The sequence below is a fragment of the Ranitomeya variabilis genome, chromosome 5 (genome assembly GCF_051348905.1).
Source record: "Ranitomeya variabilis isolate aRanVar5 chromosome 5, aRanVar5.hap1, whole genome shotgun sequence".
NCBI classification, from domain to species: domain Eukaryota; kingdom Metazoa; phylum Chordata; class Amphibia; order Anura; family Dendrobatidae; genus Ranitomeya; species Ranitomeya variabilis.
The window spans coordinates 270,776,455-270,802,467 of record NC_135236.1 but is presented as its reverse complement, the minus strand read 5'-3'; the positions used below and the strand labels follow the sequence as shown (position 1 = coordinate 270,802,467).

The 26,013-nt window shown below is 42.1% G+C and overlaps 1 protein-coding gene across 9 annotated transcripts in view; it reads left to right on the top strand.

Annotated features, from left to right (window-relative positions):
- The window catches only part of SHANK3 (SH3 and multiple ankyrin repeat domains 3), a 521,647-nt gene that overhangs the window by 283,214 nt on the left and 212,420 nt on the right, over positions 1-26,013 (top strand). For 8 of the 9 annotated variants that reach the window (XM_077264301.1, XM_077264298.1, XM_077264303.1 and 5 more), the window contains exon 5: positions 2,293-2,364. In XM_077264301.1, coding sequence (XP_077120416.1) covers positions 2,293-2,364 — 72 coding nt within the window. Of the gene's footprint in view, positions 84-2,292; positions 2,365-26,013 lie in introns of all 9 variants that reach the window. The other variant, XM_077264306.1, reaches the window with a different exon arrangement.

The following is a 26,013-nucleotide window of genomic DNA, read 5'->3' as shown; positions in this document are numbered from 1 at the left end:
CTGAGAGGCAGTTAGTATAATGTGAGCACCTGCAAGATGGCCTGTATAAAAGCCTCCTCCCTCAAGAAGTCCACAAGCAACTAGTTGAGTAATTAGGTAGTTGGTGTTCTACCAGTGCAGTTGTGAGGTGCCTGGGTCCTAGTGCGGCTAGGTCCTGAACCTTGTCCCCTGGTGCCAATGCATCCAGTGCCTGAACGTAGTCCTGGAGTGGCCAGTTCTGTTTCCGAAGTCCCCTGGTCCTGGAGTGGCCTGTCCTTAATCTGAAGTCCCCTAGACCCTATATGGCCAGTGCCTGAATATTGTGTCCTGGTCCGTGTGCAGCCAGTCTCTTATTCAGTATCCTAGACCAATGTGTCTGAACATAGCCCTAATCAGTGTCTTCGAACCAGTACGAGATGCTACCTAGGAGTGGTACCCGGCGGCTACCTGCAACCCAGTCTGTCTCCACCATTAGGAGCTCCAGTGAACAACTGATAGCCTCTTAGCTACATCCCTTCCTAGACAGGCCCGGCCCTGTAGCACAGTGGGTCCATCAATATTCCACTTCTTTGTCTTAAAAAACTCCTGAGTTGCTTTCGCAGTATGTTTTTGGTCATTGTCTATCTGTACTGTGAAGTGCCGTCCAATCAACCTTGCTGCATTGGTTGAATCTGAGCAGAAAGTATAGCCCTGTACACTTCAAAATTCATCTGGTTGCTTAAGTCTTACGTCACAACATCAATAAACACCAATGACCCAGTTCCATTGGAAGGCATGCATGCCCATGCCATCACATGGCCTCCACCATGTTTTACAGAGGATGTGGTTTGCTTTGGATCATGAACCGTTCCAAGACTTCTCCATACTTTCTTCACATAATTCTGATAGTTTCATCCGTCCAAAGAATGCTTTTTTCAGACCTGGGCTGGCTTCTTTAGATATTTTTCTTGGCAATGTCTAATCTGACATTTCTATATTTAAGGCTGATTAATGGTTTGCACCTTGTTAATCCTCTTTTTTTGCTCTCATGAAGTGCACTTTGATACTAAAAGCACCTACTTCCTGGAAAGTGTTCTTCACTTGTGTTGATGTTGTGAAGGTTTTTTTTTTTTTTTTTTTTACCATGGAAAGGATTCTGTAATCATCCACCACTGTTGTCTTTTGTGGATGTCCAGGCCTGTTTGAGTTCCCAGTCTCACCAGTGTACTTTTATTTTGCAAAATGTACCAAACTTTTGATTTGGCCATGCCTAACATTTCTGCTATCTCTCTAATGGGTTTGTTCTTTTTTTCAATGTAATGATGGTCTGTTGCACATCAATTGAGAGCTTCTTTGATCGCATGTTGTGGGTTCACAGCAACAGCTTCCAAATGCAAATGTTTCACCTGGAATCAGCTCCAGACCTTTTACCTGCTTAATTGATTATGGATTAACAAGGGAATAGCCCATACACCCCATTGCTGAGCTTTTGAGATAATTTTATAATTACTTTTGTTCCTTTAAAAAAAGGCAGCTACATATTAAATACCGTAGCTGTAATTTCTAAACCCCTAGTCCAATTAGGATGTCAATACCTTCAAATTAAAGCTGAGAGTCTGCACTTTTAGCCCATATTGATTACATAACTGTATCTTGAGCATGGTTTGGTAAACAGATAAAATTCCAAAACTTGTGTCACTGTCCAAATATTTCTGGACCTAACTGTATATGTGAATTTAGCTCTTTCATTGACAAATCCAGAAATACCTACACATGGCCAGTCTGTTCCTCCATTACTGAGAAATAAGCGTTTGAATTGATATGCCGATGAGCCTTTAGATCTGAAGCCTCACCTCACTGCCCAGTGCTTGACTGGTGGTTTCTTTGCCTGAAGACAAATAGCAGGAGGAGGCACCCCTGGGCCGGGGATAGAGCTGGAATGACAGAGGCTTCCAATCTACTATAGTTCTTCAGCCTCATTTTCATAGTAATTCAAACTCTGATTTCTCGGTAATGGAGGAACGGACTGGCCATGTAAAGGTATTGCTGGACTTGTCATTGAAAGAGCTACATGCACATATAAATAGGAGATAAATACTGTACCTGTTTATCATTGTAAATAAACTAAGCTTAGCTTGGTATTGGCATTGAAGATTTTCTAGATGAAAGAATAGGATCGGAATGTACAAATATCAAGAACTAACTGATATTGCGTGAGTGATGTATTTTATATTATATGCTGAGTAGTGCAAGCATATCGTAATGAAACAAATGTACATAAGCAAATATATGTAACCTGGACCTGTTTTATCTATGTTTTATATCTTTTTTTAGTTCCGCTATAAGAGAAGAGTTTACACACAGACGCTACTGGACGACAAACAGTTTGCCAAACTTCACACCAAAGTAAGAGACTGCTTTATAATCTGCTCACATGGTTTATATATTTATATAGGAGGACAGTTTTCTGTGTCTATACGTAAGTATCAGGTCCAGAATTTCTCAAATAAAGGGAAATGCAAAGCTCAAAAAAATAATAGATTTGTTTTGAATCCATTGTGTATAGTGTTATTCCTCTTTAGTTTTGGTAGAGTACCTAGATCTAAGTATTTTGTCAGTGTCAGACAACATGAGTAAGCTGATTTGTCATCAGGTTTTTGCAGCCCCATCTGAGAGCAGTATAAAGAAGACACAGAGACCCTGATTTTAACACTGCTTATCTACTTGGCATCTTGCTATAGTTTTGATAAAACACTTTGGGCCTGACTCATTAAGACTGGCATTGTACAAGCCTGTCTTAAAGGGAAGGTGCCACCAGTTTTCTTGAATTTTTTTTTTTAATGAAATTAATCTTAAAATAGTAAATAAAATGTACTAATGCAATGTTTGCACTGTTTGCAAACATTTCTATATGAAAAATATTATATATTTTCTTACAAATATATATATTTACCACTAGGGGGAGCATTTTCCGTTTTAGACCTCAAGCAGCTATAGTAAGACTTACCAGCTTTACTGCTAGCTGGAAAATTGGGGCAGTGACTGCTGACATCACCATTTCCCTCCCCTTTTGGGTGGTCTAATATCCTTGGGGCAGAATGAAGAGCAGCATCACAGGGCAGAGCCATTTTGTGTGTGACTGCTCTGTGATCTGCTATCACACAAGTGGTGTGTGTGTTAGTGATGTGTCGTTTGTGAACGAGCCAACACAAAGAGCCGGCTCCCTGCTGTGAATGAAAGGAGTCGGCTCTGCAGCGTGAGTGAGCCCAGTCTTTTTTTTTTCTTTCTTGTCTGGGCCTGGCAGCTTCTCAGATTCAGCCAGTGAAGTGTGACTGTGACTCCTGTGGGAGGAGCAGACAGCAGAGAGGGAGAGTGGAGTCTGTGGACTGTAAATAAATGCATGTGAGTTACCATGTGACCCAAATAAAGGTGCAATATTACACTGGCTGGAGTGGCTTCCTCCCTGCTATGTGGCTGTGTAGGGGGAATGACAAATTGTATGTTCATCATCATCATCTGCAATGACCTGTGAGTTACCTTTTGTCCCAAATAAAGATACACTTTACTGTGGCCTCATCCATGGCATATATACATATATGGTACTAGATGGTGGCCCGATTCTAACACATCGCGTATTCTAGAATATGCATGTCCACGTAGAATATTGCCCAGTCACGTAGTATATTGCCCAGCCCACGTAGTATATTGCCCAGCCACGTAGTATATTGCCCAGACACGTATGTAACAGGTTAAAAAAGAGTTAAAATAAAAAAACAAACATATACTCACCTTCCGAGGGAGCCCTTGTAGTCCTGTCGCCTGTGTGCGGTGCACGAGGCAGCTTCCTGTCCCAGGGTTGGATGCACGCAGGACCTGTCATGACGTCGCGGTCACATGACCGTGACGTCATGGAAGGTCCTTCTCGCATACCATCCTTGGCACTGGAGCCTGCCGCTTGCACTGCCAAGGAGAGGACGCGACGACGGAGGGTGAGCATAGCAGGTTTTTTTTTTAATTATTTTTAACATTAAATTTTTTTTTACTATTGATGTCGCATAGGCAGCATCAATAGTAAAAAGTTAGGGACACGGAGTTACGGAGTGCGTCAAACACGGCATAACGCGGTCCGTTACCGCCGGCATTAACCCTGTGTGAGCGTGCCTGCCGGGGGGTCTGTACGGCCTGCCGGAGGATCTGTACGGCCTCTCCGGGGGGTCTGTTCGGCGTCTCCGGGGTCTGTACGGCCTGCTGGGGGTCTTTGTGTCTGTGCAGACATCGTCCGATGGGACTACAAGGCCCATCGGACGATGCCTGCTAGACTGACAGTGATTGACACATTAGCCAATGATGGGACAGTAGTAGTCCCATCATCCGGCTAATGTGTTGAATATAAAAAAAAAATACTCCATACATACTCCATACATGCTACATACATACATACTACATTCATACTCCATACATACATACTACATTCATACTCCATACATATACTACATTCATACTCCATACATACATACTACATACATACTACATACAGTACATTCATACATTACATACATGACATACATATAGATATACAGTACATTAAACATAGATTACATACTCACCGTTACTTGTCACTTTGTTCCCCGAAGCCAGTGTCATCTGTAAAAAATATGAAAAAAAAAAACAACCAATATACTCCCTGTCCGCAGAAATCCACCAGTGTCCCACGACGATCTCCCGTGGAAAGCAGCAGCATCAGATTAAAAAAAACGGATCCGGCGGGAAAAAAACGGATCCGGCGGGAAAAAAAACGCATCCGGCGGAAAAAAACAGATCCGGCGGGAAAAAACGGATCCAATTGAAAAAAAGGATCCGGCGGAAAAAAACGGATCCGGTGGAAAAACGGATATGGCGGAAAAAATAGATCCGGGGAAAAAAAAAATGGATCCGGCGGAAACACCCGGATCTGGCGGAAAAAAACTGATCCTGCAAATGTGCTCGCAGGATGCGTTTTTTACCCATAGACTTGTATTAGTGACGGATCATGATGGATGGCCACACGTCGCGTCCGTCGTGCAACGGATCCGTCGTGTTTTGTCGGACCGTCGGCACGAAAAAACGTTCAAGTGAACTTTTTTGTCAATCACGTCCGCCATTTTCTACCGCGCATGCGCGGCCAAAACTCCGCCCCCTCCTTCCAGACTTCAGAATGAGCAGCGGATGTGTTGAAAAACTGCATCCGCTGCCCACGGCGGGCACAAATTTCACAACGTGTGTCGGTACGTCGGCCCGATGCATAGCGACGGACCCGTACCGACGCAAGTGTGAAAGAGGCCTTTATGAGCGTTGAATTAAAAAAAAACAAAAACGAAAAAAAAACGGAGTGGGCTCCCGTGCAATTTTCTGCGCCAGAGGGGAAAAGCCAACGGCCAGGGGCCAATATCTGTAGCCTGCTATGAATATCAGCCCAAATGTATTGTATGTAGTATTATGTAATCTATGTTTAATGTACTGTATGTCTATATGTATGTATTGTATGTATGTATGCAGTATGTATGTAGCATGTATGTAGCATGTATGGATGTATGTATGTAGCATGTATGTAGCATGTATGTAGTATGTGTGTATGTATGTATGTAGCATGTATGTAGCATGTATGGATGTATGTATGTAGTATGTATGTAGCATGTATGTATGTATGTAGCATGTATGTAGCATGTATGTATGTAGCATGTATGGATGTATGTATGTAGCATGTATGTAGCATGTAGTATGTATGTATGGATGTATGTATGCAGTATGTATGTAGCATGTATGTAGCATGTATAGATGTATGTATGCAGTATGTATGTAGCATGTATGGATGTGTGTAGCATGTGTGTAGCATGTGTGTAGTATGTGTGTATGTATGTATGTAGCATGTATGGATGTATGTATGGATGTATGTATGTAGTATGTATGTAGCATGTATGTATGTATGTAGCATGTATGGATGTATGTATGTAGTATGTATGTAGCATGTATGTATGTATGTAGCATGTATGGAGCATGTATGTATGTATCTATCTAGTATGTATGTAGCATGTAAGGATGTATGTATGTAGCATGTATGTAGTATGTATGTATGTAGCATGTATGCAGCATATATGTAGCACGTATGTAGCATGTATGGATGTATGTAGCATGTATGTAGCATGTATGGAGTATGTATGAAGTATTTTTTTTTTCATTCAACACATTAGCCGGATGATGGGACTACTACTGTCCCATCATTGGCTAATGTGTCAATCACTGTCAGTGTAGCAGGCATCGTCCGATGGGACTTGTAGTCCCATCGGACGATGCTTGCACACACGCATAGAGACCCCCCCACACGGGGAGAGAATGCAGGGGGGAGAGGAAGGAGAGCGACACGGGGGGGAGAGAATGCAGGGGGGAGAGCGACACAGGGGGGGCAGAGAATGCAGGGGGGAGGAATGCAGGGGGGAGAGGAGGGAGAGCGACACGGGGAGAGGAGGGAGAAGGACACGGGGAGAGAATGCATGGAGGAGAGGAGGGAGAGCGACACGGGGGGGGGGGAGAGAGTGCAGCTTACCGGAGATCTCCGGGACTGTGTGCAAGTGGGGAGGCGGAGACATAGCAGGAGAAGCACCCAGGGAGGGCAGCGTGTGAGGAGCAGAGGATGTCTGCTCAGAACGTGCAGTGCCTGGAGTACAGACAGAGGAGCAGGGAGATAAATCACCCGCACTCTCCGGCTCCAGTCAGCGCTTCTGTTCTGCAGCGATAGAGAGCAAGTGGATCTGGGCAGATAGCACTGGGCTATAGTAAAATGGCTGCTAGTCACACCTACAGCAGTGAGTTGTGCAGCCCACAGAGGCGTGCCCAGCTCACTGCTAATGCCTCTTCAATGTTATAGATAGGGTCCGCGGCGGTCTATTATCTCCTATGTCCATGGGGTGCCGTAATATGACACTGCTAGTGTCGTGCTACTGCTGTGAAACCAAGATGTCAGCCCCAGTTCCTTCTTTCTACTGGTATAACTCACGAAATCTGTTTTACATGCATTCAAATCTTGGTTATAACAGCATGTTATGCTGCATTACATTGATTAATGAATGATCTACAAACGCGGTACCTTACCTTTAATGAAGGGGCGTGCAGGAGTAGGATGCACTTAATTAGTAAGATGCGCATCTTGCAAGTGCTGTGATTCTTCGCCAGAAATGTACTCTAGTCAGGAACTGGAGTACATTTTTTGGTGAAATTTATGCCACTAAAATGGCCTAACTTTTCATGAATTAAACAGACAGACATAGCCACTCCCTGTTCTGCCCGTGCTCTGCCCATTTTGGCTAAAACACCAAAAGTCGTAGAGTTTTTGTGCAGCTTCTGAGTTATTAAGGTGTTTTACTCCCGAAAACTGGCAAAAACATCTTAAAGGGGTTGTCTTACTAACAAAGTACATTTTCTTTATTAGATTTTGTAATAAATAATAAGTTCCACAGTTAGATGTGTTATAAAAATGTTCCTGTGCTGAGATAATCTTATAAATGTGTCCCTGCTGTGTACTGTGTAATGGCCGTGTTTGGTCTAACTGTTCAGGAACAAGGCTAGGGTAGGAATATGCAACTTGATAAGTGAGTATACAGATGAAACAGCAGGGCCTGGCAGTTGCTACTTTCTGAGGTAATACATTTTCCTGTCTGTTTTATCAAAGTACTGAGTATTTTTGCGGTGTCGCCAGTCCTGCTCATCATAAATCAAGTAGTTGACATACCAGTCCTGCTCATCATAAATCAAGTAGTTGACATATAAGCTCAGCGGCTGGTAGAGTTCCTACGTCACTGACTTGAGTTATGATGAGCTCAGAGGACTGGAGACGTGGGAAAACACTCACTCCTGTTTTATCTCCGTGTGTGAAATGTGTCAACTCAGCAAGGAAAATGTGTTACCTAAGGAAGGAAAATGTTTTACCCCATGCATGGAAATGTTTTACCTCAGGAACGGGAATGATTTACCTCAGGAAGAGAAATGTGTGAAGGGAAGTGTTACCTCAGGCAGGAAAATGTTTTACCTCAGGCAGTGAAAAATTTTACCTCAGGAAGGGAAGTGTGAAACCTCAAGAAGGGAAATGTTACCTCAGGCAAGGAAATGTTACCTAAGGCAGTGAAATGTGTTAGATCAGGCAAGAAAATGTGTTACCTCAGGCAGTGAAATGTTTTACCTCAGTCAGGGAAATGTGTTACCTCAGGATGGGATATGTGTTACCTCAGGCAGTGAAATATTTTATCTCAGGAAGGGAAGTGTGTTACCTCAGGAATGGAAATATGTTACCTCAGGCAAGGAAATGTGTTACCTCAGGAAGGGAAATGTGTTACCTCTGGCAAGGATGCGCAATAAAAAATTATATTGTGGTACCGTGTTAGCCAGAAAAGTCGATAGAAATACTTTTATACCCCAAAATTACAAAAGTATTCTCAGAGTGATACCTTTTCTGGCTATCAAGAAAAAATATATTTGCAAGCTTTTAAGCTCACAGGGGCTCCTTCTCCAGGCAGGAAATATGTTACCTCAGGAAGAGAAATATGTTGCCTCAGGCAAGGAAATACAGTATATTACCTTAGAAAGCAGCAGCTGTGAGCTCCTGCTATTTCGTGTATCATAAGTGATTTGTACTTCCTCCCCTCGGCCTGGAGTTGTTGGTATCTGCCGACCACGAAATGGAGCAACTATTCATGTTGAGACATAACCATTAAACATTAAATAGCAGGGTCACATTTATAAGATTATCTCAGCACAGATAATTTTTTTAAAACATCCATTTGTGGAACTTGCTATTATTCTTCCAAGATCTATTGAATAAAATGTACTTTGATTGTTGGCCATCTACTTTAATGAATCGGGGGTCTTTATCTGCTAGCACTCTCAATAATTGCTCTCTTGCCACTGATTATCAGCTTTCTGAATATGTATAGCGTAAGAAGACAAATGTCAATCAGTAATACTGGCGGGGATAGACTGAGCGAATAACTGACAGGGTGAGCAGATAAAACAGTGATATTATGAAAACTAGAGCAAGGAACCCAGGAAGTGACCGACGGCTAGAATCGAGGTCTCTGCCCTTATATTATGCTGCTCTCTATAAAACCTGGGAGAGATTCCCTTTATACATGTTCAGCATAGATGTGCCACCTATAAAAGCACACGCTCATTGCCATCCCTGAAGGGCTAACGCACTTGACTGTAATATACTGTAGTTCCATAGTGAAGAGACATAATGTGGAACCAATACACTTCTATGGGACTCTGCTGTTTCTTTGTCTTTCAATTATGGAGGTATTTAGGTGACTTTTTCTATAGGATTTTGTAATGTTAAGTCCTGTAATGGATACTGTGCTTAGTGGATGTTATTATGTAGTGCTGTACAGAGACACCATGATACACCATGATGCAGTGCCAGATCCGACATACAGCTGATACCAACAGTTCCCGACTAAGGCTATGTGCACACGTCAGGATTCTTTGCAGAAATTTCCTGAACAAAACCGGACTTTTTCTGCAGGAAATCTGCATGCGTTTTTTTGCGCGTTTTTTGCATGGATTTTTCGCGTTTTTTTCCGGAGCTTCCCAATGCATTAAATAATGGGAAATCTGCAAAAAATCCGCAAAATTAATGAACATGCTGCTTTTTTTACCGCGATGCATTTTTTTCGCGAAAAACAAACAAACTCAACATGTGCACAAAAATTGCGGATTGCATTCTATTAATAGAATGCTTAATGCATGCATTTTTTTCGTGGTTTTATCGCGTTTTTATAGAGAAAAAAAGCGAAAAATCCGGAACGTGTGCACACATCCTTACCGTATTGAATTAATGGAATCTTTCGGGATCTATCAAGGTGTCCATAGTTTTGATATCAAAATAGCACTGCATAAATAGTTCTATTTTCCATTAATCTTGAATGAATCTGCACTGGAGGCTCTTAACAAACCCTCTGATGGGGATGAATTCAGTCTGAGTCATGTTTGTGTTGCTACATGCTGCAGAGTATGTACCAATTTTTTTACATATGGACTAAGTATACCCATATACACAATTCGTATAGTTATGGAAATTGTTTTCAGGAGAAAATGGGTTTTCAACCAAAGAAATCCCTGCCCTGTCATATACAATGTATGCTATGCATTACCTTCTTTTAATCTATTTACTGTTTTTTTTTTTTTTGTGAAAAGTGAATGTCATCTAAACAATGGGTGAACAAATGTGCCAAAAGATTACAAGAAAATTAGGTGCATAATTACAACATAAGCCTCACAATAGCACTAACCCCCCACATGTAGCCATGTTTTGAACAAGAATCGGCAATTAATCCACATCAGACTGTGGAGGATTCAAAAGATTACACCCACACAGCAATTCAGTCATATAGAAAATGGTATGTTGAATGAGCCACATGCATCTGACTTGTATACATTGGGACTTAAATTGAATGAGAGCCATATAGGAAAAGGCTTAGAGGTGAGACATATTTTATCTTTAACAGTGTGTCAAAGGTAATGGAGCAAGCATAGAATCCTAATTACTTGTCTAAAGAGGATGACGAGAAGATCCACTACAATCATACTGTCATATAGAAAGCCTCATTTAGTTTAGTGTTTACTCAGAATGTACTCATGCTACTGTATTTTTCAAAAGTGATTTTAGTTGACAATTCAAGACATTATACTCTCTCTAAGGCTAGTTTCACATTTGCGGTTGAATTCCGCAGCGTACCTTCCGCAACCTGAAACGCACGATAAACCGCATGCAAATGCAGTGGGTTTTAGATGCATAAGCTTACGCATGCTGTCAAAAAACCGCAGCGTTTGCATGCTTTTTCATGCATTTTGCATGCGTTTGCATTTTTTATGCGCATGGTGTAAATTTTACAGGAGAAAAATCTAGGTAAACCGACACCGCCAATGGGATATCAGTGGGCGTGTGTTATGGGATATCTTTATATAGACCCTTGGACAGCTGAAATCTTAACAGTGTGCTACTGTATCCTGTGTCATGATGGATCTTCGCATGGAGAGCTTTTATTTCAACCTGGATTTAAGTATCAAGCTTTTTCTTGCCTATGCGTTTGCTTGGGATCAGCAAAGAAATAGAGAAAGACAGAGAAAAACATGGCGTCAGCGTTATTGGAGACACCCCATTATTGAAGTCTGTGGAGCCTATCACACTATACAGCGAGCTCAATGGCAACCCGGACAAATTTCTGGAATATACCAGAATGTCCCAAGAAACCTTTCGGGATTTGCTTGGTCGTGCCCAAGGAGCCATCTGGAGACAGGACACCCAGCTCCGTAGAGCGATTCCTGCAGAGGAACGTCTCCTGGTCACATTAAGGTACGTAATAATTCTAAACAAACGCCTGTCATAATTATTATTGTTCTGCTTTGGATTATTTTTTTTCTCCTTTATCTGTTTAGCTTCTTCATTTTTTTCTTTCTCTGTTTGGCAGATTCCTGGCTACCGGAGAAACCCTATCATCGCTCCATTTTCAGTACCGGCTAGGAATTTCCACCCTGTCTGGAATTGTTGTGGACACCTGCCGGGCTTTGTGGAACGTTCCCTGGGATGAATTTATCCCCCTACCCACCGCAGAAATGTGGCTGGAAATTGCCGACAAATTCTGGAGAGTGTGTAATTTCCCCAACTGTTTGTGAGCAGTGGATGGAAAGCACATACGGATTACCAAACCCGCCAGATCTGGATCTGAGTACTTTAACTACAAGAAATATTTTTCTGTAGTGCTCATGGCAATAGCAGATTCGGACTGTCGCTTTATCGCCGTGGACATTGGAGCTTTTGGCCGTGGCAATGACTCCCAGACTTTCCAGAACTGGGATATGGGCCGACTTTTGTATGTCAAAAATTTTAATTTTCCCCTGCCACAACCTCTCCCCAACACTCAAGGCCCACCGATGCCATTTGTTATGGTTGGGGATGAGGCCTTTCAGATGTGTGAAAACCTACTGAAGCCATATTCCAGTCGGGACTTGAACCACACTAAAAGGATTTTTAACTACAGGCTGACCAGGGCCCGAAGAACTGTTGAGTGTACCTTTGGGATTCTTGTCTCAATTACATAATAGCTAAGGAGCGACCCAACATTGAACTGGATGAACCAGTTGCAAACCCATTGCCGGATCACCAGCATCACCCTCTGCGGTCAACAGTTGACGTTGCCCACATGAGGGACCAATTTGCTGCCTACTTTGTTTCTGACATCAGACGTGTGGCATGGCAAGATGATATTGTGTAAAATGTTCTGTTTGGTTTGGGTCTGTACCAGTCATGTTTAAAATGTTACTTATGTTTGTTGTTAATAAACAACGTGTTTTGATACCTGTACTGAGTTTCCTATGTCTTTCCTCTCAAAACCACTTATGATGTCAGTGGTATGGTAGTTGACGTCATTACATCCTGCGTCTCTTCTGCAGTATCTATTGAACACAGACTGAGGAGAAGATGCAGGTATAATACAAAGCAGATCTATACTCACCAGGTCAGGTGTCAGAAATAATGATTTCATGATGCAAAGAATCCAGCATCATGAATTCACTATTTCTGAAATCTGTCCAGGTGAGTATAGGTATGCCTTGTATGACCTCGATCGTCTCTTCAGTTTGTGTGAAATAGATTACGTAGACTGAAGAGAAAATGGAGGTAATACAAGGCATATCTATACTCACCATGCCATTTTTCAGAAATAGAGAGTTCAGGATGCTGGGGTTTGTGCATCCTGAATTCACTATTTCTGGCAGCTGTTCAGGTGAGTATAGATATGCCTTGTATTACCTCCATTTTCTCTTCAGTCTGCGTCACATAGATTAAGCAGACTGAAGAGATTCTGGAGAAAATACAAGTCATATTAGTTTGTGACAACTCATAGCTCCATACCAAACACAAGAACCAAAGCTGCAGTGTTCTACTTGTCTCACTCCTGGAGCTATGAGGTGGCAAAAACACAAAGTGTACGGCGAAGTGTGTTTAGTCGGCGCACGGTGTGTGTTGCCGGCGGCGAAATACACAAAGAACCAAACAGTATTTGGGGCAAAAAAAAATTACTTATTTATTTTTTGCAAAAAACAAAAATTTTACTGTGGCGGCTTGGGGTAGAGTGACGGAACTGGGGGGGTGTTGAGCTGTGAGGCCTGGCTGGCTGAAGACGACGCAGGGGTTGCAGGAGAAGGGGCGATTAAAGTAGTGGGGTCAGGGAGTTCAGGGATGGTACTGGAGGCATGGGACGGGAGAGACACACTGCAAGGGCGAGACAAACCTGACATCACAGACACATTGGGAGGTGAGGGAGGAGGGATTGCGATAATCCTCTTTTTTTTTTTTTTAACGTAATTGGGATCTGCGCTGCTGACTTCCTGCGGCCCGGTGATGGTGGCCGGCCTGTTATGGTCCAGGTCCTGCTGCATGCTGGTGGTGAATTAAAGTCAAGAAAAAAAAAGAAGTCAAGAACAAAAAAGAAAAGAAATAAGCAAAGTGAAGAAATGAGCAGTCAAGAATAGTACAATCAGGATACAATAAACCGAGTACAATTAGTCAGGTATACTTACGCGCCACATTGCCACACGAATGTGTCAATGCTGCTCCTGCTCAGCCTCTGCTGCAGTTGAAGAACTGTTCTGAAAATGAAAAAAAAAAATTGTCACATGTGTAGATGTGACAGAGAATACTTACCAATCTGAAGAGGTGAGTACTCTCGTCACTTTCGTGTCCACCATGTTCAGGGCCAAGACGCTCCTCGGAAGAATAAGACGACGACATTCTGGAGAATGCAGCAACAAAAAACAGACAGAAATTATTAGTACATATAAAGAGAGAAAAAAGAAAAGACAGACATTGGCTATTATACTCACATTGTACAAAGTTGAGATTCCTCACAGGTTCAGAGCTAGCTTCTTCTTCCCAGTCTCAGAGGTTCGTCCAGTCTGCAGAGTTGTGGACTGCAAATGCCCACTCCCTCTTTTTATCAGTTTGTATGTGGGGGGTGGCTAATTAGTGTCTAGACAGGTTTACTGTGGAAAAATATGCGTTCACAAACGAAAACAAACGCGTGTGTGTGCGAACGCATGCGTTCTCATAGACTGAAATGTATTGTTTCAATGCATTCCTTCCGCGTACAACCACATATGTTTCTAGGCGGCAAATTCACGCCTCCAAAATTGCAACATGTTGCATTTACCGCTCCAAGCCTCAGACAACGAAATGACGCATGCGTCGTCAAACGCGGCAAAAAGCATCCAATCGTATGTACCTGCGTCCCTAATGTTAAAGATAGGAAAACAAGACACATGCAGAAGTATGCGGCATAAACGCTGCGGACACAACTGCAAATGTGAAACCAGCCTAAGACTATACTGATTTTCAATACATAATACACACGTGGTCAAAATTGTTGGTACCCCTCGTTTAATGACAGAAAAACCCACAATGGTCACAGAAATAACTTGAATCTGACAAAAGTAATAATAAATAAAAAACAATCTATGAAAGTGAACAAATGAAAGTCTGACATTGCTTTTCAACCATGCTTCCACAGAATAATTAAAAAAAAAATAAAACTCATGAAATAGGCCTGGACAGAAATAATGGTACCCTTAACTTAATATTTTCTTGCACAACCTTTTGAAGAAATCACTGCAATCAAAGATTTCTGTAACTGTCAATGAGACTTCTGCAGCTCTCGACAGGTATTTTGGCCCACTCCTCAAGAGCAAACTGCTCCAGTTGTCTCGTGTTTAAATGGTTGCCTTTTCCAGACGGCATGTTTCAGCTTTTTCCAAAGATGCTCAATAGGATTTAGATCAGGACTCATAGAAGTCCACTTCAGAATAGTCCCATGTTTTCCTCTTAGCCATTCTTGGGTGTTTTTAGCTGAGACCCATGACCTGTGACTGAGACCAAGCTTTCTGACGCTGGGCAGCACATTTCTCTCTAAAATACCTTGATAGTCTTGAGATTTCATTGTACCCTGAACAGATTCTAGACACCCTGTGCCAGATGCAGCAAAGCATCCCTAGAACATAACAGAGCTTCCTCCATGTTTCACAGTAGGGACAGAGTTCTTTTCTTGATATGCTTAATTTTTCCGTCTGTGAACATAGAGCTGATGTGTCTTGCCAAAAAGTTCCATTTTTGTCTCATCGGTCCATATGACATTCTCCCAGAAGCTTTGTGGCTTGATAACATGTAGATTGGCAAATTCCAGTCTGGCTTTTTTATGATTTTTTTTCAACAATGGTGTCTTCCTTGGTTGTCTCCCATGAAGTCCACTTTGGCTCATACAACAATGGATGGTGTGATTTGACACTGATGTTCCTTGATCTTGAAGTTCACCTTTAATCTGTTTAGAAGTTTTTCTGGGTTCTTTTGTTACCATTCGTATTATCCGTCTCCTTGATTTGTCATCAATTTTCCTCCTGCGGCCACATCCAGGGAGGTTGGCTGCAGTCCCATGGATCTTGAATTTCTGAATAATATGTGCAACTGTAGTCACAGGAACATCAAGCTGCTTGGAGATGGTCTTATAACTTTTACCTTTAACATATTTGTCTACCATTTTCTTTCTAATCTCTTGAGACAACTCTTTCCTTTGCTTCCTCTGGTCCATGTTGAGTGTGATACACACCATGTCACCAAACAGCACAGTGAGTATCTGTAGCCCTATATACAGGCCCACTCACTGATTCCAAGATTGTAGACACCTGTGATGGTAGTTAGTGGACACACCTTGATTTAACATGTCCCCTTTTGTCACATTATTTTCAGGGGTACCATCGTTTCTGTCCAGGCCTGTTTCATGAGTTTTATTTTTTTTTAAATTCTTTGGAAGCATTTGGAAGGGCAGGCAATGAAAGATTACGTCCTGACACCAGTGCCAGAGTCAGAATGTACTTTGTGGGTGGAGTTTGTACGGCCCCCGAAGGATGGTATAAATATCCAAATGGCCCTTGGCAGAAAAAAGATCCCCACCCCTGGTTTGAGATATGAAAGTCATTCACTCTGGAAAACTCCTAGAATATTGAAGTTATCATGAAGTGCTTTCATGAAAACTATCTGTCCCTATGATAACACTGTCTCCGAAGACATGTGAATGAGCCATATTCAACACCCTCCTTCTATAGGGTCCTTGTACCAACAATTGATCCACTATTTCCTCTCTAACCTTAGTAACCCGATATAGTAAGTTCCCGTCTCCTGTGCTATGCCGTTTATAACGGTTATATTATTGAACACTTCTTTTGAGTTAGTTCCCTATGTTGGGTGGAACCAAAATTTTCTCCAGTCACCCCTAACTCAGAAATGCCTCAGGGGATGCCACATCCTCATCCACACACTATTACACAAAAGGGAAACCCGTCAGACTTTGGGGGTGGTGAGACTTCTTGTTATGGACTGGCCTGGGTTGGAGTTGCAACCAATAGGGGCAGCATCGGCAGGGAGCGTAGTCAGGAATATCCAGAGGTCGGTACACAAGAGCAACAGTATAGTTGAAGGATCAGCAGGTTGCATATTGAGGAATAGCCAGAGGTTGATACACAGGAGCAACAGTATAATATTGGATGTAGCAGCAGGTGAAAAGAGCTTGACTAAAGGCTGGGAACTCAAAAATCTTGCAAGGAAGGAAGTGAAATGCCAGGTTTATGTAGGGTGTTCAATCAGGAGATTACAGGGTGAAGCCAATCAGGATGTCAGGGTGGAGACAATCGGTACTGGTACCTGGGTTAGCAAGGAACTGTCCAGCGAGCTGAATAGCTCAAAGGGAGGAGCTGCCGCCTGGTGCACAAGAGTTGCTGGGTTCGAGCCCTCATAGCACTTCCCTCCTTCCAGGATGGTCTCTGCACATCTCAGGAGCTGGCTGCTCTGGTGGTCTCTGATGTAAGGCTCTTGTAAGCCTGGGCGCATGGATTTTGCCCTCCGGCTCCCATGAATTATCTTCTGGTCCGTAACTTGTCCATTCCATCAAATATTGTAATCTTCCTCTAAATCTTATAGAGTCCAGAATTTCATCCACAATGTACTCTTCTTCACCGTGGACTTTTTCTGGTGGAGGAGGTGGCTGAGTTCTTCCTGGAAATGGGTTTTTACTGAATGAGCAAGGATACATGGAACACATGGTGAATTTTCAGGCTGTTAGGAAGTTTTAAACGGAAAGCAAGTGGGTTAATTTGTGCTGAAATTTGAAAATGTCCTATGAATTTTTGACCCAACTTAGAAGACTTTACGTTCGTTTTCAGATTTTTTTGTAGAAAGCGAAACCTTGTCACCGACCTGAAGGGTAGGAAGGGCTTTGCGATGTTTATCTGCTGCTTCTCTGTAATCTTCTTAGGCCTTTTGTAACATCTCAATTATTTCTTTCTGAGCTTTCTGCAACTCTATAAGTCAGTCAGTAACAGCAGGAACCAAAGTATTAAATGGAAAATTAGGAATAAACACTGGATGCAGCCACAGCAAAAAATGAACTTTGGGATGTAGAACTGTGTTTAGAGTTATTATAGGCAAATTCTGCTGTTGGTAAATAGTCCACCCAGTCATCCTGTAGGTAAGAAATAAAACAGCGCAGTTATTGTTTGAGAGTTTGGTTAGTTCTTTCAGTTTGACCATTGGATTGTGGGTGGAAGGCAGTAGACAAATTGACAGTAACTCCTAAAGCTGTACAGAAGCTTTTCCAAAATTTTTATGTAAACACCTCTATCGGAAATGACATTGTCAGGAATTCCATGCCGCCTAAATATCTCTTTACCCATTAATTCTGTGGTTTGTTCAGCAGTAGGAATCCCTTTAGTTGGAATAAAATGTGACAGCTTTGTCCCTTGGACTTTGGATGCCCCAACCCATTTTTTTCCTCTGCCCGCTGATACCTTTCAACCTGTCCGACCAAACCATCGGCGTTCCGTGGATCTCCCTGGATAACCCAAGTCTGCATCGGGCTTGGGGTAGTGGACTCCGACTGCAGCCATTTTTGGATGAGGTGCAGCAGAAAAAACATCTGGGAGCGACTGATAATTCAAAATGTGAAATATTTGGCTTTAACTAAAGGAAGTTTGCTGGCCAAAAGGCTGGAGAGTGGTTCAATAATGAGTGCACTGCTATTAGGGAGGTGTCTGATTGGATCCAAATTTATTCTGCAGCAGGGCAGCCACCCCAATCATACAGCAAATTTAACTGAGAATCATCTTCAATGTAAATAAAGAGCAAAGAGTCCTGGAAGTGATTGATGATATGGCCCCCACAGAGCCCTGATCTCAACAATATCGAGTCTATCTTGGATTACATCGAGAAGGAAGGATTTGCCCAAGGCTATATCTACTGAAAATTTGTGGATAGTTCTCCAAGATATTTGGAACAACCTCCTTGCCGAGTTCCCCAAAAACAGTACAAGTATACCTAGAAGAATTGATAATATGATGCGGTTTTGAAGTCAATGGGTGGTTATACCAAATACGAATTTGATTTATATTTCACTTTTATTCACTCACTTTGCATTTTGTTAGTTGATAAAGATAAAATATTAACAATTCTAATTATGAAAGCTTTTCTCCATTACAACATTTTTTCACACATGCCTAAAACGTTTGTACAGTACTGTATGCATATGTACGCATAGAAATAAGCGCAAAATATAGAAAATTCATGACAAAATATTAAATATCTCAACACATCCCCCACCTTCTCTTGCCTCATATTGCAATTATAACTGAATCTTTATGTGTTCCACAAGAGCTTCCTCTCTATCCTCAGAAAATTCTGTGTCTGGCTGGAAGGCAACTATCTGCAGGGTAGACTTTCACGCTTGCTCTATTAGCAATATATCATTAACCCCTTCACCACCTTGGGATTTTCTATTTTTGCATTTTTATTTTTTTACTCCTATTCTTTCCAGAGCCATAACTTTTTTTATTTTTCCATCAATATGGCCATGTGAGGCCTTGTTTTTTGTGGGACGAGTTGTAGTTGATGATCTACACTATTGATTTTACCATATAGTATACGGGAAAACACTGAAAAAATTCCAAGCGCCGTGAAATTGCAAAAAAGTGCAATTTCACCATTGTTTTTTTTTCCCCACCATGTTCACTAAATGCTAAACCAGCCATTATGATTTTCCAGGTCTTTACGAGTTCGCAGATACCAAACATGTACAGGTTCTTTTTTTATTTAAGTGGTGTAACAAAAATCTAAAATTTGTAGAAAAATAAATTAAAAAAAGGCTCCATTTTCCGAGACCAGTAGCATCTCCATTTTTTGGCATGTGGGCCTGGGTGAGGGCTTATTTTTTTATTAGAAGAAATGCTCATCTGCCATGAACGCAATGACGACCTCAGGTGTCTCCTGAAGACCCCGGGTTTTCATGTCAACCCATCAGTGCCCCACGATCATGTGACAGGGGCACCGATGGGCGGAGCTAGTGACATGCTTCCTTTGTGGGCATGGTAAATGCCGCTGTCAGAGATTGACAGCGGCATTTAATATGTTAACAGTCGCGGGTGGATCGCAATTCCACCCGCGGCTGTTAGGGGCACATGACAGGTGATCAGATGTCATGTGCCTGAAAACATGCGGGCTCAGCAAAAGGAGCAGAAAAAAGTTCCAGCACCAAGCGTCTCTTCATAAAAATCTTCAATATTTTATTTTCATATTAAGAAAAAAACATAATGCGGGGACGCAGCCCCTAAACATCTGACGCGTTTCGAACAAAGTTCTTAGTCATAGGCATATGAACAATACATAAAAACATCCTTATATGCCCATTCCATTAAGTAAAACCATGTACACCTTTTACTTGACATGACTAGTTTGCATTCATTACAAATTCAAATGTGAGACAGCCTACCTGAAGTCATGACGCCTACTCAGATCATCACCTCCTTGTTCACACAAAATAAGTTTGTGAAAGACATCTCTACTCATTCCGTACAACATTTCTATGTCTAAAATAAAAAAACAAAACAAACACACAATAACTCCCAATATGGTCTGTGTATGATATGTGTCACTCACAGCTGAACATCAGCTACAATAACATCCAGTGCAGCCTATGTATGCTGTGTATCACAGCTGAACATCTGCTACAATAACATCCAGTTGCAGCCTGTGTGCGCTATGTGTCACAGCTGAGCACCTGCTACAATGCGCAGGGTTGTGAAGTTGGTAAGCCAGACCTTCGACTTTGACACCCCAATTTCCCTGACTTCCAACTCCATGACTCCGATTGCACAGCACTGCGTCGCTACTGAGCATGTACATAAAGTGCAGCACAGATTCATCTCCACTAAAAGCCGAGATCCTTAGATCAGGAACAGAACAGACATTTGTAGGACATTTTATAACTTTCCCAAATTCTTAGGAAAAATATACAGCACATACTGCCTTGAACTGCTGTACCCAATTTATTATATACGGTATTTTAGCAGTCTGAGTCAGTCCATTTTATACCGACTTCACCAAAATGGACACCAACTCTGACTCCAACACTACTGCCCTGCCTGTCTGTCATAGGTCATGAAGGGTTAAAGGGAATCTGTCATGTTGAAAATGGTATCTGATCTGCTGAACTGCAGGCAGGATGTTATAGGACAGGAGGATCAGGTTAGAATTCTATACATTTTTGTGTGGAATTTTTCAGCAATACGTGCATTTTATTCATTGAAATTCTTGGTGTTTGTGTGGATGAATCCAGTGGGTGGTCCTATTCGGTGATGGACAGTCTTCCTTGTATATCTGTGTATGCAGAGATAGCTGTCAATCACTGAGTTGGACCTCCCACTGGAGTCATATACATACAAACACCAGGGATTTCAGTGAATAAGATGCAAGTTACACGGAATTCTTTCCCACACACTTATAGATCATTCTATTCAACATCTTATAAATCCATATTCTGTATACCTTTTTACTGTACAATTATTGTATACCTAATGACGATGGGTTTCAAAATTTTTGATTAATGCATTTGAATGTGATAATGAACCCAATTCAGTCCTGCTCCACAATAGTACGCTGTGGCTTGTTCTCGCAAGCATGGCCTAATAGATTGCCTTTCAGATATCACTAACAGGACTAGTACTATGGAATACTAAGTATCTCAAGCAAAGAAATGATCACAGCCTCAAGCCCTTTAGAATGACTAAAAAATGAAATACAGCTCAATAGACAAAAACATCTTACAAAATAACCAATTTTTTATATATTGAATTGTAATTAGTCAAAATAGTAAACTATAAAAATATTACATGTTCAGCGGCAATGCAAAAATGATGATCTTTAGATTCCAGGTAATATATAAATAAAGCCACACTGTCTGTAAGGGATCATACTCACTTGCGAGCAAAACGGACGAGTGCAATCCGATAAAAAATCGGATTGCACTCGGACCGATGTTATTCATTTGCAATTTTTTTCTCAGCCGAAATCGGACTGAGAAAAAAATCGCAGCATGGTGCGATTTGCTGCGAGTCTCGGATGAGACTCGCCAATGCAAGTCAATGGGTGCGAGAAAAAAAACGGACGGAATACGGACCATCCGTATTCCGTCCGTTTTTTTACAGCTACCTTACCATTCTGTGGCATAGAACACTGTAAATGGTCCTGTAAATGATTGTATAAAAATAGTTGCAGAGAAAAAAAACGCATTGCATACGGATGTCATACGGATGTAAAACTCATGGTGCGATTAAAAATCGCATTGAACTCGCATGACAATCGTATGACAATAGCATAGTTTACATCCAATTTTTTCGTTTCAGATTACAGACCGTTTTTTTTCTCTCAAGTGAGTATGAGCCCTAACATCCATTTACATATGTGGAGAAAAACTTCCATCACAGTTATGTGAAATATACAGTATGTACTGTATATACAGTAGCTACATTTGCTGGAAAGAAGAAAAAATAATAAATCCTTTATGTCCTTCATGGCCTCTGTCAATGTGTTTTTTTTACATTGCTTCATACTCTGCTTTTCTATCCAGAGGGAGACCACAAACAATATTATACTACATGGTATACAGACAGGGACGTATTTGGCCTTCAGGCTGCCCTAGGCACTTTTCATGGTCGCGCCCCTTACTGACGTCACACACTCAGTCTGTGCACACGACATCTATTTATATCAGATCTACTCTGTAAGGCTACTTTCACACTAGCGTCGTGCACTGCACGTCGCAATGCACCAACGCAAACTGTGAAAGCGCCGCACAACGGTTCCCCATTGTGATGTGCGGGGAGGCGGGGGCGGAGTTCCAGCCACGCATGTGCGGTCGGAAAAGACGGTCACAACGCACAAAAAAAGTTACATGTAACTTTTTTGTGGCGATGTTCCGATGCAACCGTCGCACGATGATTGCGACGTGTGGCAATGCATCGCACTGCGCCCCTAATGCAAGTCTATGGAGAAAAAATGCATCCTGCAAGCAATTTTGCAGGATGCGTTTTTTCTACGAAACGACGCATAGCGACGTGCAGTGCACGACGCTAGTGTGAAAGAGGCCTAAAGCGCTTTAAAGGGAATCTGTCACCTACTTTTTCATATATAAGCATCGGCCACCGCCATTAGGGGCTTATCTACAGCATTCTATAATGCTGTAGATAAGCCCCCGATGTAACCTGAAAGATAAGAAAAACAGGTTATATTATACTCACCTAGGGGCGGTCCGGTGCGTTCTGGTCCGATGGGCGTCGCGGTCTGGGTCCGGTGCCTCCCATCTTCATACGATGACATTCTCTTCCTTGCTTCCTGTCGCTGCTCCTCACTGGGAAAGGTCAGAGAAGCCCAGCACCTGCGCACTGCAGTACTTTGCTCTGCCCTCAACAGGGCAGATAAAGTACACCTGCGCCGGAGCCGCAACAGTAAGCAAGGAGGATGACGACATCGCATGAAGATGGGAGGCGCTGGACCCGGACTGTGACGTCCATCAGACCGGACCGCAGTGGGTGAGTATAATATAGCTTGTCTTTCTTATCTTTCAGGTTACATCGGGGCTTATCTACAGCATTACAGAATGCTGTATATAAGCCCCTGATGGCGGTGGCCGAAGCTTATATACGAAAAAGTAGGTGACAGATTCCCTTTAAAATGCGCTAATTAAACACGAAAAGAATGAACGTCTGCACTTGCTGCGCACAGGTTCAGTCTTTTGAGCGTTTTTTCAAAGTCATCAAGAGATTAAAATAGGTGACCTAACCATTGCTTCAGTGAGGAGAGGCCTAGTGATATAGAGACATGCTGTCTGCTCATTCACCCCTCCTCTCTACTGAAGGTGTTCAAAGGGAAGCTAAGAGCAGACAGGTAGCAGGCGTCAGAGCGAGCCTGCAGCCACATTGTGTGCACCCACACTGACACTTGGAGCGTGCTGCTGCACTCATCGCTTTCAGTTTCACACTTGCGTTTTTTTTCAAATCAGGCAAAATCAGGTTTTTCAGCCAAATCCTGATCCTTTCAGGATCCAGTTTTTGCCCATTCACTTTAATGGTGTTAGGTAGAATCCAGTTACTTCAGGTTGCTTCCTGACACCATTAAAGTGAATGGACAAAAACTGGATTCTGAAAGGATCAGGATTTGGCTGAAAAACCTGATTTTGCTTGACTTAAAAAAACACAAATGTGAAACCAGCCTCAGTGAGTAAGCGCAGACTTGCAAGCTGATTTGAGATAGCACTCACTTTTGCTAACGGAGCGCTGGCAATAAAGACAAGCTTTAGTATACACTACCGTTCAAAAGTTTAGGGTCACCCAGACAATTTTGTGTTTCCCATGAAAACTCATAATTTTTTTAATCAAATGAGTTGCCAAATGAATTGAAAATCTAGTCCGGACATTGACAAGGTTCGAAAAAAAAGATTTTTATTTGAAATAATAATTTTCTCTGTCAAACTTTGCTTTTGTCAAAGAATTCTCCCTTTGCAGCAATTACAGCATTGCAGACCTTTGGCATTCTAGCAGTTAATTTGCTGAGGTAATCTGGAGAAATTTCACCCCATGCTTCCAGAAGCCCTCCCACAAGTTGGTTTGGCTTGATGGGCACTTTTTGCGTACCATACGGTCAAGCTGCTCCCACAACAGCTCAATGGAGTTGAGATCTGGTGACTGCGCTGGCCATTCCATTACAGATAGAATACCAGCTGCCTGCTTCTTCCCTAAATAGTTCTTGCATAATTTGGAGGTGTGCTTTGTGTCATTGTCCTGTTGTAGGATGAAATTGGCTCCAATCAAGAGCTGTCCACAGGGTATGGCATGGCATTGCAAAATGGAGTGATGGCGTTCTTTACTCAAAATCCCTTTTACCTTGGAAAAATCTCCCACTTTACCAGCACCAAAGCAACCCCAGATCATCACATTACCCCCACCATGCTTGACAGATGGCATCAGGCACTCTTCCAGCATCGTTTCAGTTGTTCTGCGCCTCACAAATGTTCTTCTGTGTGATCCAAACACCTCAAACTTGGATTCGTCCGTCCATAGCACTTTTTTCCAATCTTCATATGTCCAGTGTCTGTTCTTCTGCCCATATTAATATTTTCCTTTTATTAGCCAGTCTCAGATATGGCTTTTTCTTTGCCACTCTGCCCTCAAGGCCAGCATCCTGGAGTCGCCTCTTCCCTGTAGACATTGACACTGGCGTTTTGCGTGTACAATTTAATGAAACTGCCAGTTGAGGACTTGTGAGGCGTCGATTTCTCAAACTACAGACTCTAATGTACTTGTCTTGTTGCTCAGTTGTGCAGCGGGGCCTCCCATTTCTCTTCTCTGGATAGAGCCTGTTTGTGCACCGTTGTAGGAAATCTTCAGTTTCTTGGCATTTGTTCGCATGGAATAGCCTTCATTTATAAGAACAACAATAGACTGTTGAGTTTCACATGAAAGTTCTTTTTTTCTGGCCATTTTGAGAGTTTAATGGAACCAACAAATGTAATGCTCCAGATTCTCAACTAGCTCAAAGTTAGGTCAGGTTTATACCGTAGGTTCTCTAATCAGTCAAACTGTTTTCAGCTGTGCTAACATACTTGCACAAGGGTTTTCAAGGGTATTCTAACCAGCCTTTTTACACAGTTAGCAAACACAAAGTACCATAAGAACACTGGAGTGATGGTTGTTGGAAAAGGGCCTCATATACACCTATGAAGATATTGCATTACAAACCAGACGTTTGCAGCTAGAATAGTCATTTACCGCAGTGTTCCCCAACTCCAGTCCTCAAGGCCCACCAACAGGTCATGTTTTCAGGATTTCCTTAGTATTGCCCAGGTGATAATTGCAGAACCTGGAAAGGCAAGAATTCCATCACCTGTGCAATACTAAGGAAATCCTGAAAACATGACCTGTTGGTGGGCCTTGAGGACTGGAGTTGGGGAACACTGATTTACCACATTAACAATGTATGGAGTGTATTTCTGAATAATTTAATGTTAGCTTTATTGGAAAAAACTGCTTTTCTTTAAAAAATAAGGAAATTTCTAAGTGACCCTAAACTTTTGAGCGGTAGTGTACAAATACAAGAGTGCTGCGAAACACCCTCATTGGCATATTAAATAAAGTACCGTGTATACTTGAGTATAAGCCGACCCGAGTATAAGCCGACCCCCCTAATTTTGCCACAAAAAACTGGGAAAACTTAATGACTCGAGTATAAGCCTAGGGTGGGAAATGCAGCAGCTACTGGTAAATTTCAAAAATAAAAATAGATACCAATAAAAGTAAAATTAATTGAGACATCAGTAGGTTGTGTTTTTGAATATCCATATTGAGTCAGGAGCCCCATATAATGCTCCATACAGTTCATGATGGGCCCCTTAAGATGCTCCATACAAAATACGCCCCATATAATGCTCCATAAAGTTTATGATGGGCCCCATAAGATGCTCCATATTAAAATATGGCCCATATAATCCTGCATAAAGGTTAATAATGGCCCCATAAGATGCTCCATAGACACATTTGCCCCACATAATGCTGCACAAATGTTGATTATGGCCCCATAAGATGCTCCATAGAGACATTTGCCCAATATAA